The sequence below is a fragment of the Cydia strobilella genome, chromosome 2 (genome assembly GCF_947568885.1).
Source record: "Cydia strobilella chromosome 2, ilCydStro3.1, whole genome shotgun sequence".
In the NCBI taxonomy this organism is placed as follows: Eukaryota; Metazoa; Arthropoda; class Insecta; order Lepidoptera; family Tortricidae; genus Cydia; species Cydia strobilella.
Genome location: NC_086042.1, coordinates 30,610,640 through 30,628,617, shown reverse-complemented (window position 1 = coordinate 30,628,617; position 17,978 = coordinate 30,610,640). Strand labels below are relative to the sequence as shown.

The window sequence follows — 17,978 nt, the reverse complement described above, 5'->3', positions numbered from 1 at the left end:
GAGATTCACGAGCCAGCAATAACAATAACTCAAGCCCCATATACCTGATATACCTCACCTAAAAATGTTAAAATAATCTTGCGGTTTTGACTTAAATCATGTTTGCATTAAATTGAAGAGCAAAATCGTTTTGTTGGAAAGGGTTTACCACTATACGAGTAGGTACGAGTACGAGTAGTATACATCGAGGGGACTTCAATAAGTATTGTAAATGTTTTGTTAAACAATCACTTTTGGAAGTTGTTTTAAGCTTCTTATCTTTTTCTACACAATGGGTGAACCGGAATGCAATTCGTTTAAATTTTTTAGGGCATTAGGATTGTTTATAATAGTTAATGTAATGGGACGTTTATCATTTCTGATATCTTCTGTTCCGGTGTTGTATTGTCTACCTCCTAATATGAGTAGGTACTCTTTCAATTCCCTTCCCTGAGCTGCTAGGTAACAGGTGGTTCGAATCTTACAATCTATATAAGGAGGTAGTCTAGTTTGATACAATTAGCTGAGTTTTATTTAAGCACAATTAGTAGCACATATCCGAAACTTTAATCAATATACATCGTAGTCAATCGAGATCACTTCTAACTTCTAACGTAACTTATAAAATAAAATAAATATAAGTAAGAAAGCCTTTTATTTCTTGCATCATTTTTACTAATAAAGTATGGTAGTCTTAGTTGTGCATTACTTGCAATTTAAAATCTAGGTATTTGTATATATAAATATATATATATATAATATATATGGATGTGATTTTTTTTTAAACTTGAGTGAATCAAAAAATATTATTTAAAAATATTACTCGATATAACGATTCCCTCTCTATAATGCTAATAATTACTGGCTATAGTTGTTGCTTTCACGTTGCTTTATTATTATATTAATTTCTCTCCGTAGGTAAGTACCTATAACGCAACTTAACGTATCTTAAGCAGTAGCCCAATATAGTGAAATTCGGTAAAGTAAGTTACTTAATCCATAGTAAGTATTCATACAATGACTCGATGCGCTATTACACATTAAATATACACAGTATAAAATGGGAAATAATTTCATACACACCGAACATTCTCATGGTGGATTGTGGAGTGGATTAAAGATAGGAGGATGTCTTCATTTGTAAAATCCCTGATGCTAAAACTGCGAAGAGATGAATGCAAAAAAATTATAATAATAATAACGAGTTTAGAAAATTTTGGTCAATAACCACTTCTCAGAGTCGTTTTAAGCCTTTTAACTCCTGAGTAAATACAATCGGCAGCTCGTAATGCAACGAGCACAAAGGGATTAAACAGAGTCGTAAGGATTTCTGAGGGATAAGTGAGAGGTGGAAAACAATGGGATTGATCAGAGATCAGGCGCCGCTCGTGTAAGTTGGGATATGAATAAAACAAGTAGGACAGTGGGCTGTAAGCTGTAAAACTTAAACAATGTCGTAAGAATTTGTGAAGGATGAGTGAGTGGGAAACCATGATGACCGGTGATCAGGCGCCTCGAGGGCAGGACGGGGAAGCCAGGACATGAGAGGCGGGCAGGGAATAGAGTTCACATGGATAAATAAATACTTATGGATAACAACTGTTGTCACTTGTAACTCTTGCCATTTTGCACATATGTAGGTACTCCACTTCTGTAAGCAGAATGTCGGTAAGCAGAAGGAGCGAAGCTCTTCCTTTCTAATAGTGTCTGAGCTACCGACCTACAAATACGAGAGTTCCAGTCCTAAGACAGTCTTCCCAACCAAGAATGTTATATATTATGCCGGTCTTCACCACATTGACCTTAATTTGAGTACCTATACCTGACCAATATTTATCTTTTAAACTTTTTTTTTGGTGTTTGTATTACAAAGACTCAATCAAATCTTTAAATTACCTAAGGCAGTGGTTCCCATAAACTGTGCGCCGCGGCACCCACGAGTATCTATCTATCTACCTATGCACGCTTCTATAGCTCTACAAATAAAATAATGTCAGATATTTATGCACGGTTTGTTGTACACTTGCGAAACTAGTAGGTTAATTTAAGACTAGCAAATTAAGGATTGACCGGTGACCGACCTCAAAAAGTTTTGTAAGTTCTAAGTTGTTTTGCAAGTTTGCGAGCCGGCCGTAGGCTGTAACGGGTCTAGCGCGATAGCGCGGCGGGGATAAGAGCCCTCGCTCCGCTCGCGCGCCCCAGCGCACCAATCAAACGCTAGGGGCGGCGATAAGAGGAGGACAGGCGATGAATGGCTTTAAAGTGCGAAGGGGATGGGTGTGAAGGCGGGCGCGCCGTCGGCACGCCGTCGTCATCAGTCAGTGACAGTCGTGTGGCGCGCGGCGTAGCCTGCGAGTGACGGTGAACGAATGGTTAAGTGTTGTCGCGAGTGAGTGAGTGTCGCCTTCGACATGTCGTCGCCGCGGCGGGCCGTCTACAGCATCGACCACATCCTGGGCCGGCGGCCGCGCGGTACTTATCGAGTGACAAAACACATGACACACAACGTACTTCAACGTACACCATGCACTTGACACTGCATGTGGAGTGGATTATAACAATGCCTAAGTCGTGAGTAGTGGAGCCGTCAACACCAGGAGTTAATGTCACCTTAAGGGGAAAGGAGACGGCGTCACGTGACCGCTTTCCAATACAAACGTATTTCCCATTTTCCTCTCTGGATACTAACATTACAAAAACAGATTCCATACAATACAAACGAAGGTTAATAGCTATGATATACAACAAATTGTGTAAAAATATTTTTTTAATACAGTTGCTCAAAAAGTGCTACTTTTCGTGACTGTTTAGCGTGCGGAAAGTTGGTTTTCGCGAACTAGTGCTTTTTACTTTTCCAATTTTTTAAAATTTTTACTTGTTCCAATTCATGACTACTTATTGATGAGTGTTAATATTAGTTTCCTTCAAACGTCGTAATCAACATAAAAACCTACTGTTAATGTAAGAATACGAAAAATATGCATATTTCATATTTTATTACTTACCTCTTCATCATTATAAGTATTATAACACGTTTATTTTTTAATGTTGAAAAACCGTTCTTAATAAGTTGTCTGAATGGAACGGAACGCCTGTCAAAGAAGAGGCGTATTTTCTTACTGCAAGAATGTTTTAAGTTTCCAAAGGCAACATTCGATATTGTTTTATAAATATACGATACACAAATAATCGTAAATAACGATGTTTGTAGTACAATGTTTTAATATTTACAATTGTTTCTGTCTTATAGAACATGCATTTGAAAAAAAAAACTTTCATTGAAGTGGGTTCAATAATAATAACAAAATCTATTCTAGTCGAATAAAAGCCAGAAAAACACCTCTTCATAATGTCAATGTCAATGATGTCACAGAATTAATAATATAAAAGTTTCGAATTCCATTGTTTACTTGTTGCTTTTCTTATTTTTTCGCAACTGTATTAAAAAACGTCGTTCGATACACGTGCGGAAATGTCATTCTTCACTCGTCCCTAGTCTTGCCACTCGCCTACGGCTCGTGGCAAGATATCTCGGTACTCGTGAAGTACTGACATACTTTCCGCACTAGCATCGAAATGTCATCAATCATCATCAATATCAAGGGAAAAAAATGGGGTCTATGTTTGTATAGAGAAGCGGTCGTACACTATAGTGCCAATGCCAATGCTTGCAAGCAAGGCTCCATTGTGCCCGTAATCTAGGCGTGTGTGTAACGGTTTTTTGTAGGTAGGTACCTAGTAAATAGATTATGATGAGAGGGTAATTGAGCTTATATCCTATTCCTAATTTAATTATCGACAGCTCATAAATAGCAGCTGTATTTCGTTATAGATGCATACCTTAGTGTTTAGAATTAGTGACGTTGCGATCTATTAAATTATGGTATTCGAAATGCATACAGTTATTAACTGATACCTACAATAAGTATTGTAGTGAAGTAAGTTAGTGGGCCGGAGGAGAAGCTTCCAATACTAAACGCCGCGGATGAATTATATAAGTATTTAGTATCTACTATCTATGTAAATATAAAAAATAAGGAAATCACGTGACGTGACTAAAACGTGCGACCTCTATTAGAATTATTTGAAAATGCGTGTAATAAATAAAATGAAAAATGAAGCGTCAGTGTCAAGCTCAGATTGGTTCAGGCTGCCTCTACGAGTATGCAATTTGCACATTTTCAGGCCCCGGCCCGGTAATATAAGGACAATCAATGCTGTGCCTACAATCACAAAATCGTGTAAAAATCTAAATGATCCATCTCTGCCAATTATGCGTTAGTTTCAAATTACCCTCTCATCATAATTAGTAAAACATGGATTTATTATTATTGTTTTTCATATTAGTAGTTACGATGAGTATGAAAGAAACCGAGAAATAGTCAAGATCTTCTATACAATCTTTACAAAACTACAGAAAAGCATCGCCCCAAGTAGGCATCATTTGATCATATAATATGATGATGCTCATATTGCTCATTCACTTGTCCATTAAAAGGCCCGTTGGTAAATTTTGGTTTCTTCAATATTATGCGTGCAAATAATCTCATATGAAATCTCAAACATTATCTAAATTTCGTTATACCTACTGCGGGCCTGCCCTACTCATGCCCTAGTAGCATTTTGGTAGGCATTTTGTTGGGCCTCTCCAAAATGCCTACCAAAATGCTACTAGGGTGACCACCGGCACCCGCAGCTTCGACCTTGCCCGCTGCTGGCAGTACCCTTCGTTAGGTTTTGTACCTATGTGTTTTTATATTTTACTTTTGAGCTTTTATCTGAATGTCAAAATCCTGAACTTTATTTACGTTCCAAGTGAACTAGTTAGTTAATCAATCAGTCAGTTAGTCGGTCAGTGAGAAAAATCCCGATTTTTAGACGTTTGTAAGTATCTTAATAACTAGCTGATCCATATTCATGTTTGTGGTTTTACTTAGCCTTAAGGGACCAAACTACTAATTACTAATTGGCCTTACTAATTGAACCAAATTTCATTTGTTTATGTTTAATCGATTTTGAGTTACGTAGTGGTCGAATGTGGCTCCAAATGGTTCGTGTAATATAACACAAGGACGCTGCGTCGCCAGTTCTCTTCTTTTGAACTTGGCTTGACACGCCACTGCGCGTCTAGGTAATACTGGCAGTTTCTCGTGACTTTGTCTGCACGGAACTTTTAATAACACTTGTTTCCAAACTTTGACCTCTCTTTTTTGTTACTTCTAAGGCATACTTTCGGGCATTTTAGGATATATTATGCAGATTATAAGACTCTTTGCGTGCGAAATGTTATCAAAGTTAGTTTATATAATGTGTCCGTGATTGGGTAACAAATACTTAAATCTATTTTATCATGATATAGTATTTATTTAGAAACAAGAACTACTCTTAATACTCTTGAACTGTATAATATTCATATTATAAGCTTTACCTTGGCGCCCAACGTGGGGCCACGCGGCTACTTATAATACATCGCTACAACAAGTAAAGTGACCATCATTGTAATTGTGACCACTGATTGTGACACAAAATTACCTAATTGCATTTTGAGGGCTGGTGCTCAGCTCTTGATACATTATTTAAGTTATGTTACACAAAGCTCTTTTAAAAGCTTTCAACTTTCAACAACAGTAGTATCTAGTCGCAGTAGTTTTGATTTAATTCGCCTTTCCGCATTATAAAATGTGAAACAAATCCTTCATAGTTATGCATTACAAAGCTACATCAAAAGCCTCTTGCTCAAAGCAAGCCGATCAAGTCGTTAGGTATCATTATTTGAACGGATTGGATGCATTGAATCCATTACGAGTATGATTGGGCAAATCCCCACTCGGTTGCTCGATACAGAGCTCAGCGCAGCCCGAGCGGGGATCGCGGCGCATAACATGGACGTTACGGGCATTCACTACTCGTAAATGCCTCGCCCATAGATTATGTCTCAGACAAACTCACACGTTGACAATATTTTTTTGTCTATACTATATTTATGAGGATCAATTGTGAGACCAACTGTATCAAAACTATTCTAAAATCAGGAATAAGATTAAGTTGATGATGACAACAGCTGACGTCATCACTGGTTCTCCGTACAACTGAATAAAAAAAAACTGATTGATATTTATTCCGTGAAAAATGGCGTTACTTATTCACCATAGTTCTTACTCTTGATGCACATTTTTTTCTGACCGACGAAAGTACTTTTTGCTTAGGTGCAATGCTCGATTATCGAGTGATCCTACAACGCACGCCATGTTACTTTTAGGCTTCTTATTCACTGGCAGGTCACGACGTAGCACCGTACCGTACCGTATAATAAACAACATACCTAACTATCTCCAAGTTAAATGGCAATAGATAATAAAACAGTGTCAATATCGGCCATAGACGCGCTGAGCCGCGACGAAATCAAACAAATACCAGCGCGGCGAGAATCTCATTACTCATTGTGTCGCCGCCGGGAGCTCTGGCATCGTTACCGGCGCTCTAAACTAATTAGTTTAATCGTTATTGTAATTACAATCACGATTTAGGATGCTTCCTTTCGATATAAGGAATATCAAGGAAAAGGTGCAAAATTGTGCGGTTAAAGCGATGGCCTCAAACTTCAACATTTATTCAGCAAATAGGCCACAAGGGCACTTTTACACGTCAACATTGAATTTACATACAAGCAACAAAATAATAATACATCAACAATTAACTGCTACTACCTATCAATTTTAACTAACGTATTACAAAGAGATGTATAAGGTCTCTTAATGTCGAATTACATAAAAAAACTATAATAATAATATTTAAAAAAACCGATACATAAAAAATAACTAAAATTCTTTAGAGGTGAAAATGTCTCTAAGTGTCAGAACTGTATAAGATTATTTAATAGTTTATCAACTTACAACATACGAGAACCGAATGTAGCGTCTCATTGTAATTATACTCAAAAATAAAGTTACTACATATACTCTAGCTCGTGTTATAGATTAAACAGACCGGTCTCCACAAACAGCACCCGTTCACGAGTATAACGCGTATCTCAATTCTCAGCCATGGCCTCCCTCAACCTTCATTCGCGAAAGTGGCGACCCGATCAACGATGCGGTCGCGATCTTTAGTCATGAGAAAACGTGGAAGAAAATAACAGTTCTGATACTATAATAGCTACGTTATATGGAATTCTGACTTTCTCACGATGTTTTCTTCACAAAAAAGCTAAGTTAAGCATTCAAATTACTGAGTTTAGAGAACTTTTACTGATAAACGGTCGAGTTCACAAACATAGGTATTTTACAAGCCACCGTTCCAATATTGTATATTGTATATTGACACAACCTTACTCGTATTATCAGTAATGTCAGTGTCTTATTGAATCGTTGGCTTGTAAACATGTCTGAACTCGACTGAACAAAATACCATAAGTATCTATTTATGATTATTAAGAACGTATTGAATCGATTTGATTCGATCTAATGTGATTTTATCTGTCTCCTTCGGTCGCTATTTTAATGTGAATGTGTTAACTTATGAGTTGTATGAGTAAATAACAGTACCAAAATTAACCCAAGATTCTAGAAGATTCTTTTCTTAGATTGGAATAAGGTAGTGCCTACCTAGACCACCGCAAGCTAATAATCGATTTTCTAAAATATAGATACTGCGTCGTTTCTGATAATTAAAAAAAGCTTTTAAACTGGTCATCATATTGAAATCAATTATGATGGTAGCGAAGTGATTAATATTGCAGGTAACAAAAAAGTAACATTATTAGCATTAACGTCGCTACACATGCACAATACCTACTGTAAGTACTGCCCTTCGCTTTGTGCGTTAATCGCGCAACAATTACAAAGCCGCTGTAAAAATAGAATTACTACAAATAAATAGTGCTCTTACACCGAGTGACGTGAAGTGATTTGTAAAAAGCGCGATTAGGGTTGTTGCTGACATACAACTGTGTACTCTAAAGCGTGGGGATAGGGAAGGGAATGAAGTGCACGGGGATGTAATTAGTTTGGTTGTAGTTCTCAGGGATGTAATTTGCTATTTATACGGCGCAGTCGCCGTGATGCTCCCGGTTCAACTTCAATACGTTAATAATGCGTGATATTTTATTTCGATTATAATTATATATTCTTTTGATATCAGTTCAGTAGTTGCTTATAACATTGCTCTTTACTTGGTTTTTTCGTTGGTATTTGTGTTATGGGTCATTATTTCGCTGTTTGTAAAGAATTGTTGGGCCACTTGCATTGTCCTTAACTTTATCATGTCACGTCTCTAAGTCTCGCACCTACACCGTTTGTATTTTGTTTTTCTGATACTTACTTATACTATAGAAACTTATAAAATCGGTTCCCACAATTTAAATGCACTACGCGTGGTCGCTATAAATAAGACACGGCCAGAAATTTGGCTCTAGCAGCAGCTGCAGCATCCTTAAGTCTGGAACAAAAGTTACTTCTATAGGTATTTCAGAGTGTGTAGGTATCATATGGCCCAGATAACGTAAACCATGTATGTAGTAGTTTCGTTCGGGACGATCGAGAGCGGTGGGAAGTTGTGCACGGTGCACGGGAGCCGGGACTCGTCGGGACGGGACCGTGTTTACCTACTCGATGTCGAACATTGTTTGCGCATTAAGCGGGCTTACACGTTAAGCCTAGATAGTTCACATTTAATTTAATACCGTTACTATTAAATTGTATTTATTGTAATTTATTTACATGGATTGTTCTCCCCTCAGTAAAAAGTGGAGAGGCGCTTAACGGCGAGTGTGTGCTCTTTTAAGTTGGCGATCAATACGCATTGTACGCGATCGTTGACTGCTTTTGTGTTTGGCCCATTTGTTGATCTTGTCAGTCATGATCACGGCGGCGGCGGCGGCGGCTCGGCTCGGGGGTCGAGGTTGCATTCAGAACTAGAGCTCCCGGATTCTACCGGACCGTACTTACGAGCTCAAATAGAATAAAATACTTTCGTCTGTTTCTTGAGCGATACCTAAATCCCTGAGCTGAACATTCAAATTTATTTCCTGACATGCCATGCAGGTCTACTTACTACGTACATTAATTTGGACATTAAATACTGTAAAATTTCATCCCAGAGTTATGCTCAGTAAGTTAGCATTTTTTAGGAAGATAATCACCTTTTAGATAACAAACTTTTCTATTCTAAAATATATAAGTACTTTTTGAGGCACATAAACGCGGCTTCTGCTTTTTTAATCATTTATTTAGAATCATGTATTCATCAATTTGATGCAACATCCATCAAAAAGTACCTACTTAGTAGTTTTATCTAAATACGATAAAACTACTAATTAACTGACGGAATCGTTCAAGTTCCAGTGTAGGTTACCTATTCGGGCCGGCTGGAAAATAAATCGAATTTTCTTTCTTCCAGCTTTCGGCTGGCGACTTTCAACATTTGTCTGAAAACTTCTATTGTTAATATCGCTTTAACAAATACTAACATTTCCGTTATACCGACACTATTGTGTTCATTTCAAGAATTGCTTTAGAACTCCCTTTTTATTCGTGGTTGGTCGATTTTTAGTCCAATCCCAATGATGACATTATCTTGGCTCCACTCACGTCCACTACACTTCACACACGCACTCCAACACACTTACCTTTTATCTTGTATTACAAATATCACAATACCAACTCACTCCCCTCTTCATCCACAGACCACGTGGAACTAAAGACCGAGAGCCGAGCGCACACGCCGTCCGACTCGGAGCTGGAGCTCGAGCACGAACACGAGCACGAGCACGAGCACGAGCACGATCACGAGCGTGAGCATGAGCAGGAGCTTGAGCATGAACGGGAGCAAGACTCGGCGCGGGAGCCGCTGGAGTTGGACTCATTAGATACCGGACGACCGAGAAAGGTAATTTGCTACCGACGCATGAGTACCTCTATTTGCTGATCCAAATAGTATTACCCCAGCATGTTTCATATGCAGCCAGTACCTATAAAAGTTTATGTGTAAGAAAATTTACCATTTTTTTTCTTTTTTAGGGTTCCGTACCTCAAAAGGAAAAAACGGAACCCTTATAGGATCACTCGTGCGTCTGTCTGTCTGTCTGTCCGTCTGTCACAGCCTATTTTCTCCAAAACTACTGGACCAATTAAGTTGAAATTTGGTACACATATGTAAGTTTATGACCCAAAGACGGACATGTAACGTAAATAAATGAATTTTAAACATGGGGGCCACTTTTGGGGGGTAAATGAGAAAATTTAAAAATAAAGTTTTTCAAACTATATCGTGTTATATATCAAATGAAAGGGCTCATTGTGAGAATCTCAAATATATTTTTTTAATAATTTTAGGATAAAGAACTTAGAAGTTATTCAAGAAAATAGACAAAAAATGACCATTCTCCCCCTTTATCTCCGAAACTACTGGGTCTTAAATTTAAAAAAAAATACACAAAATAGATCTTTACCGATATATTACAGAAAAACCTATTAGAAATTGCAGTCAAGCGTGAGTCGGACTTAATTACTTAGTTTTTGATCTGACCCCTACGGGTTTTTTAAAGACATTTCACTCACTTTTCACATAAAAAATACATTGTTTAAATTGTGTAATGTACGGAACCCTTGGAACGCGAGTCTGACTCGCACTTGGCCGGTTTTTTTATATTTATTTCACAACATATTTTGCTGCAGCAAATAGAAAGTCAACTTAAAACAACTATGCCATATGATATTGCTCCTGCACTCAAACTTAGGCAGCATTTTCTTAAATCAATCGATAATATTACACTTTTTCTTGGACTTAATTTGAAGAAAGAAGAATTATAAAGTAGAATGATGAACCTACATAGTTGTTTTAATAATAATAAGTGAGTGTGAGACAGCCAAGTTATTGCGGCTTTAATTTTGTCTATTCCTCCTTAATTCCCACAAACCTATTAGATAATAAAATAGAAAGAGAATGATCCCTATACTTTATTTATAGCATGTGAGTAACGTGTGTATTCTTAAGCAGGTGCGCCGCAGCCGGACCACGTTCACCACCTACCAGCTGCACGAGCTGGAGCGCGCCTTCGACGCCACACAGTACCCCGACGTATTCACGAGGGAGGAGCTGGCTCTCAGACTAGAGCTCAGCGAAGCACGTGTTCAGGTACATTACACTCCTCCACTCAAGCAGGTGCACCGCAGCCGGACCACGTTCACTACCTACCAGCTGCACCAGCTGGAGCGCGCCTTCACGAGAGAGGAGCTGGCTCTCAGACTAGAACTCAATGAAGCGCGCGTTCAGGTAAAATAAGCTTCCTGACAATTGAGCAGATTTAATTAAATCCTTATCACGGTGCGAAGCGTTGCAAGAGCCCTCATTCAGCGCTGGAATGATTTCTTTAAACTTCTTTATCGATTTGATGAGGCCTCCTGACCCGCTTACCTATCTCATCTCCGAAAATTTAAACCGATTTTTAAAATCCCGAATTTTTTAATTTCACCGAATGCTTTTTTTTCTGAAAACCGTTGAATTTTTAGAAGGTTTACCAATCTAACCTAACCTAACCCAATGGCTTCTACAGGTAACTTTTTCAAAAGTTTGGAAAATATAACGGTTTTTGAAAAAAAAAAACGGGTTCGGTCAATGGAAAATTCGGAAAATTAAACATCGTGTAAACATAGATATTTCGATGTTGCGATTATTAGACGTTATGTCTTAATAAGAATCCGTTTCCAACACCATGCATTACCTAAATAATAGCCAAAGGGTAACAAGTGCGAGTCGCACTCGCGTTCCAACTGTTCCAAGGGTTCAGTATATTACACATTTTTTAACAATTTACTTATTTTTTATGTGAAACGTGAGATCTTTCAAAAATCCGTAGGGATCGGATCAAAAACTAAGTAATTAAGTCCGTCTCACGCTTGACTGCACATTTCTAATAGGTTTTCCTGAGATCTATAGGTATAGAGCTATTTTGTATAATTTTTTCAAAGTTTTAGACCCAGTAGTTTCGGAGATAAAGAGGGGAATGGTAAGTTTTTGGCTTTTTTGTTGAATAACTTCTAAAGTGTTCATTTTAAAATTACAAAAAATATATATTTCATACTCATACTCATACTCATAATCTTTATTGCATATCACATTGAGATTCTCATAACGAGCTCTTTCATTTGATATATAACACGATATAGTTTTAATAACTTTAGATTTAGATTTAGATTTATTTATTTCATAATATTAAATTACATTATAAATTATTTTAACTTAATCTATACGAATTTATATTATGATCGTCACTTATTATACAAATGTCAAAAAAATGTTGGGAAATAAATATATACGATGTCAATAATAGCATGGTTACGAAAAAGATGTCAATATGGCTAGTTTATTTTTTTATTTTCTCATTTACCCCCCAAAAGTGGCCCCCATGTTTAAAATTCATTTGTTTACGTTACATGTACGCCTTTGGGTCACAAACTTACTTATATATACCAAATTTCAACTTAATTGGTCCAGTAGTTTCGGAGAAAATAGGCTGTGGCAGACGGACAGACAGACGCACGAGTATTACAGGATGGATAACTTATTAAGATAGATTGAAAAGACTAAGCAATTCAATAAGATAAGGTATGACAAAACAAAATATTGTAAACTTGACTTTAGTATTTATTCTATGGTGGTGTGTCGACCACGAATATCTCTCACTACAGACTACAGGTAAGCTAGGTTCTAGGTAATTAGCATAAGCGCTATTCTCCGCGTACAATACGCGCCGATTGCGGCGCCTCGCGAAATGTCGTGCTTCACAGTAAAGCAGTGTCGCCTGCGAAATATTATTTTTACCGTGTCTTTGCCTACTAGTTTTTACTAGGACTTTTAGATATAAGTATTAGTTGATGGTATACCTAAGTATTTGCACCGGTGCCAAATTGAAATAGAATAGAATTTAGTGCTGCTAAAATGTAGGCAGAATGTCATTGATATGATAACATGCTGCATGCATGCATGATGCCCATGGGTCTACATATCATCACACACATCTCTATCTGTACTTGACACGCGCAGTATCAAGCTTTACTTGCAAAGGGCTACGGTGTAGCAATGTCACAGTAGCACTCTAGGTATAGTAAAGCAGCATTTTGAATGATTTGTGCTAACAGAATGTCGGCGCTGAGTAGATTAGTAATGCGGGATAAGATGCTTAATTGTCTCGAATTACGCAAACAATGGAAAATCAAGTTGGACGCAACGCCATTAGTTAGGTTGAGTTACATTGTAAATGTAAATTTAGTTAATACAAGAGGCTAGTTTATGGTTAGGCCAATAGGCCCGATTAAGGTTGTGGCTTGCGGTAGGTGCGGTGTCGCGGGCGAAGGCGTTGCCCGCGCTAATGCCGCTCATTACTTGCCATTACGCACTCACTCCACTCACCGCCTCGCTCCACTCGCTCATCAGCGCCATTCTGCTCCGGATTAACATTTAGCCGCGCATTGTGACGGTATGAGCACCCATTACTGCGAGAGGCGGTTACGTTTCAATTCAGCTTGTTAAACACTTCAGCTGCTTTCATTTAGTTTCAGTGACGCGGCCGGAGATGACGGAATAGTTAGTTAGACACAGGTACTTTAGGTAGCCATTGCAAACGGCTAGGTTTTGCAGCTATAAAGTAACACCTTTTGCGAACTCACTATTTAATAAACTACCGTCGGTTTGTAGCGCAATATTATATGGGCTATACTGCATTGTGATTATATCGATACTGTACAGTCGAGTTCATAAATATGTCCTTATACATTTCTTAACCTTAATCTATGGCAATAACATACATGCATACATGTTTATGAACTCGACTGTATCACAAGTATAAACGGAAAGTATACCTATAGGAATAACGAGGCACGTTGCTTCGTGAGAGGAAATGGTTTACTCGGACTCTGAGGATGGAATAGGGAATGTCAAAGTCAAAATTATCAAGTAGGCCTAGCATCAAGCACTTTCAAATCGTCAGTTACAGCTTACTTTTAACGAATGTGGAATGAATTCCAAAAACAATAAACAAACAATAAACAAGTAAACAATAAACTTATTCTTATTCTTATTCGTCTGGAATGAAGCGCTGGTGGCCTAGCGGTAAGAGCGTTCGACTTGCAATACGGAGGTCGCGGGTTCAAACCCCGGCTCGTACCAATGAGTTTTTCGGAACTTATGTACGAAATATCATCTGATATTTACCAGTCGCTTTTCGGTGAAGGAAAACATCGTGAGGAAACCGGACTAATCCCAACAAGGCCTAGTTTCCCCTCTAGGTTGGAAGGTCAGATGGCAGTCGCTTTCGTAAAAACTAATGCCTACGCCAATTCTTGGAATTAGTTGCCAAGCGGACCCCAGGTTCCCATGAGCCGTGGCAAAAATGCCGGGACAACGCGAGGAAGATGATGATGATGGTGGAATGAATTCGTCTGACCCATTCCTGTGCACACTCTCTAAAATGTTTTAAACAATCTGCCTACTTTACGAGAGTTAGGTATATAGGGCACGATCAATGGTGGCAAAACTACACAAACTGTGTTGTCAACTGCATTTCCAAAACATCTCCGCAGGAGGTAGCTCTAGTGATTCCCTCTTGGCGTATGACATTTTATTTACACGTAGCATTTAATATTCAGTGGAGTTTAAGCCACTCAGGCCATACAGAACGACTTTAATCTGTAAATGATTAACCTCTCGAGTCGAGCGCGCGCGCACCACCCCCGAGTGGCGCCATCTGTCATCCTCCCCCACCACCCCCTCGTTAGCGCGCTTGTCTCAGCCTTAATCATGCTAATTATGAACCATTATGTCATATTATGCATCTAAAGGAACTGCAGCAACTTTAAAAATTCAGTTTTTTTTTAGTTAACATCCTATGTTCTGAGTAAAATCGATGCTACTCAGGGCCCCTGCTCTCAATTAATTACGAGAATTGATCGCTCGATCATTTACACTATTTACATCATGGCTCGCAGCGGTACCCACAAATTGCTCTAATCCACTCGATGGCGAGCGCCTTTATACACCACTTTCAGTCTAAAAGATACCTTAAGTACTTGTTATAAGTCGTAGTTTAGATCAGGGGTTGGTGAAGTGAAGATCTGGTGCTCGAGTCGTGAGAATGGGTGTGGAGTGGGTCGGAGTGGGCTGGAGGAGTGGGCCGCGTGTCGCCGCCACTTTAATTGCGCGTCAAGAGCGATTTCATTGATTCCGGTTATAGCTCAAGAAAATTAACAAACCGGCCAAGAGCGAGTCGGACTCGCCTTCCAAGGGTTCCGTACATTACACAATCTTTAACAATGTACCTATTTTTTATGTGAAACGAGATGTCTTTAAAAAATCCGTTGGGGTCGGATCAAAAACTAAGTCATTAAGTCCGACTCACGCTTGACTGCACATTTCTAATAGGTTTTCCTGTGATCTATAGGTATAGAACTATTTTGTATATTTTATAAAAAATGTAGATCCAGTTGTATCGGAGATAAAGGGGGGGGGGGGGCGGGGTGGTAATTTTTAGGCTATTTTCTTAAATAACTTCTAAACTATTTATTTTAAAATTACAAAAAATATATATTTGAGTTTCTCTTTTACCCCCCAAAAGTGGCCCCCATGTTTAAAATACATTTGTGTACGTTACATATGTCCGTCTTTGGGTCACAAACTTAAACAAACAAACAAACAAATATGTGTACCAAATTTAAACTTAATTGGTCCAGTGGTTTCGGAGAAAATAGGCTGTGACAGACGGACAGACAGACAGACCGACGCACAAGGTATCCTATAAGGGTTCCGTTTTTTCCTTTTGAGAATCAGCGAAAACAATTCGTGTTCTTTTCTTTTTTTTCTTTTGAAAATTGGTATACTTATTATACCATAAATAAACAGTTTATCTATCTATCTATCTATCTATACCTTGTGGTGTCCAGAATTCCAGATAAACATACTAAAAGTCCTTGACGGTGGGGGGTGTGCTGAGGGTGTAGGGGGAGAGGGGGTTGAAGGTACCTTTTTTCATATTTTTGCTTAAATCTCGAATATCTGTACGAATAGCATTATAATTACTTCAGACTAAAGTTTCTACATAAAATTTTCTGCAAATTAGGTCATACTCGTATTTATTTTTACTCTACGATCAATACTTTAGGAGCTACAGGTGTTTAAGTTAACAAACAGATAAAAAAATAGACGATTTAAGAAAACGTCGTTTTTTCGTAGTTGTTCATCATAATACTCAAATTTTTCAACAAACAAGCTTAGTCACCTGCTGAGCAAAAATATAAAAAATCGGCCAAGAGCACGTCGGGCTATGCTCAGTGTAGCTAAGACTATCTTTCACTTAACTTTTTGTTCCTAGTCGAGTTACCAAATCGTTAATGGAATTCTCAACTTGTGGCAATACTACCTAAGTATGTTATGTAAATCAATGGTACATAGTATTGTCACAAGTTGAAAAGCCCTGTTATCAAAACATACATTATGTTTACACGATTCTATTTTATTATTGTATATTAAACATATTAATAACGGGTCACTCACGTATTTTAAGTCGAAAACGTTCATCATCATCATCGGGCGTGGAGGGCTGCGGCACGCAGTCTGCGCCGGTCCGTCACCGTCGACGCAAGCTCCTGATGAGGCTCCTCGATACGGAGTGAAACATGTCGAGCGTTTTCGACTTAAAATACGTGAGGGACCCGTTATTAATATGTTTAATATGTCTGTGTCTCACGGAAGTTTTGTTATTATTGTATACTTCTATTCTATTTCATTCTATTTTATTTGAAATTTAAAATGTGTCGGTAATAATTTAGCCTCGGTAATAGGCATAATCTTGGTGTCAATTAAATCATATATAATTTAAGTAAACAGGTACTTACCGGCTTTAATTGAATAAAACATCGAAGTAGGTAAAGCTTTCTTGAGTAAATTACTAAATAAATGAAATGAAAAGAAATTGGGCAGCCACAGCAAATTAAGTCACATTAAACACTTAGTCGCAAATGAATGGCGACGCATTAGGTGCAAATGAACGCAATCAGCCGCAATTACACGAGTTATGAAATTACACCACTCTTTCTCACAATGTCTTTTATTAGCGCAATGCTCCGGACTAGCTCAATTTGTTTCTATTCTCTTTAATTCCGAGCGAAACTGCACCTTGCGCCGCGACTTTAAAGTTTTATTTAGATCGGAGGAGTGCCAGCATGGAAACCACGTATGCGTAATTGCTTTTCATTACGGGTCTATTGTCGTGGCTGGTGTGGCGGTGTGGGGGTGTGGGTGGTGGGGGGAGGCAATTACCGACAGTTGCACAATAAAAAAATTAAAAAGTGAGCCTCAGCATTGTCCGAGATGCAGATCACGCGGCCCAGGTCCTTTGCGAACTTGATTGTTTCGGGATGTGGCTTGTACTCTGCGACCGGTAGAAATGATTGTATCAGGACATGCCTGAAAATTTCGGGTCCGGGAGAAGGACTCCAAAAAATTAGGGATACAAAAAATGGGAATCCAATAAGAGACCAAAGCAGGTTGTCAACATTTTATCAAGTTAATGCTCCTACGTTTAGGTTACTGGCTTTGTAATTGAGTACGTATATTCGTCGAATTAAGTTAGCTCTTCCAATTTGACATTGTGTACGGTTTCAACTGTTCTTGTGTGCATCAGGGTCTAATGAAATCAGGATGCCCAGTGGCCGATTTCAAATCCAAATAATTTTCGAACGCGTATAGTGCTAGCAAAGAGGATATAATAAGATAGAGTGGTACTGTCATAGTAAATTTTGTAACCACTGTAAATTCACTGCCATCTATCGACATACTTTAAAACTAAAAATGAAGATTTATAAAAATACGTAAAATGTATTGGTACATGGATATTTATATTATTTTTTTATTTGCATTAATTATTTTTATATGATTTTGACCCATGTTCTTTCACCGATATGCGTTAAAATTGTTAAATAACCAACGAAACCGTCAACGCCATCTATACG

General features: G+C 38.2%; 1 protein-coding gene across 1 annotated transcript in view; it reads left to right on the top strand.

The window, feature by feature from the left end:
- Positions 1-2,390: 2,390 nt before the first annotated feature.
- The window catches only part of LOC134748989 (retinal homeobox protein Rx2-like), a 39,782-nt gene continuing 24,194 nt past the window's right edge, over positions 2,391-17,978 (top strand). The window contains exons 1-3 of the mRNA XM_063683876.1: positions 2,391-2,451; positions 9,662-9,864; positions 10,972-11,112. Of these exons, the coding sequence (XP_063539946.1) occupies positions 2,391-2,451; positions 9,662-9,864; positions 10,972-11,112 (405 nt within the window). The remainder of the gene's footprint in view (positions 2,452-9,661; positions 9,865-10,971; positions 11,113-17,978) is intronic.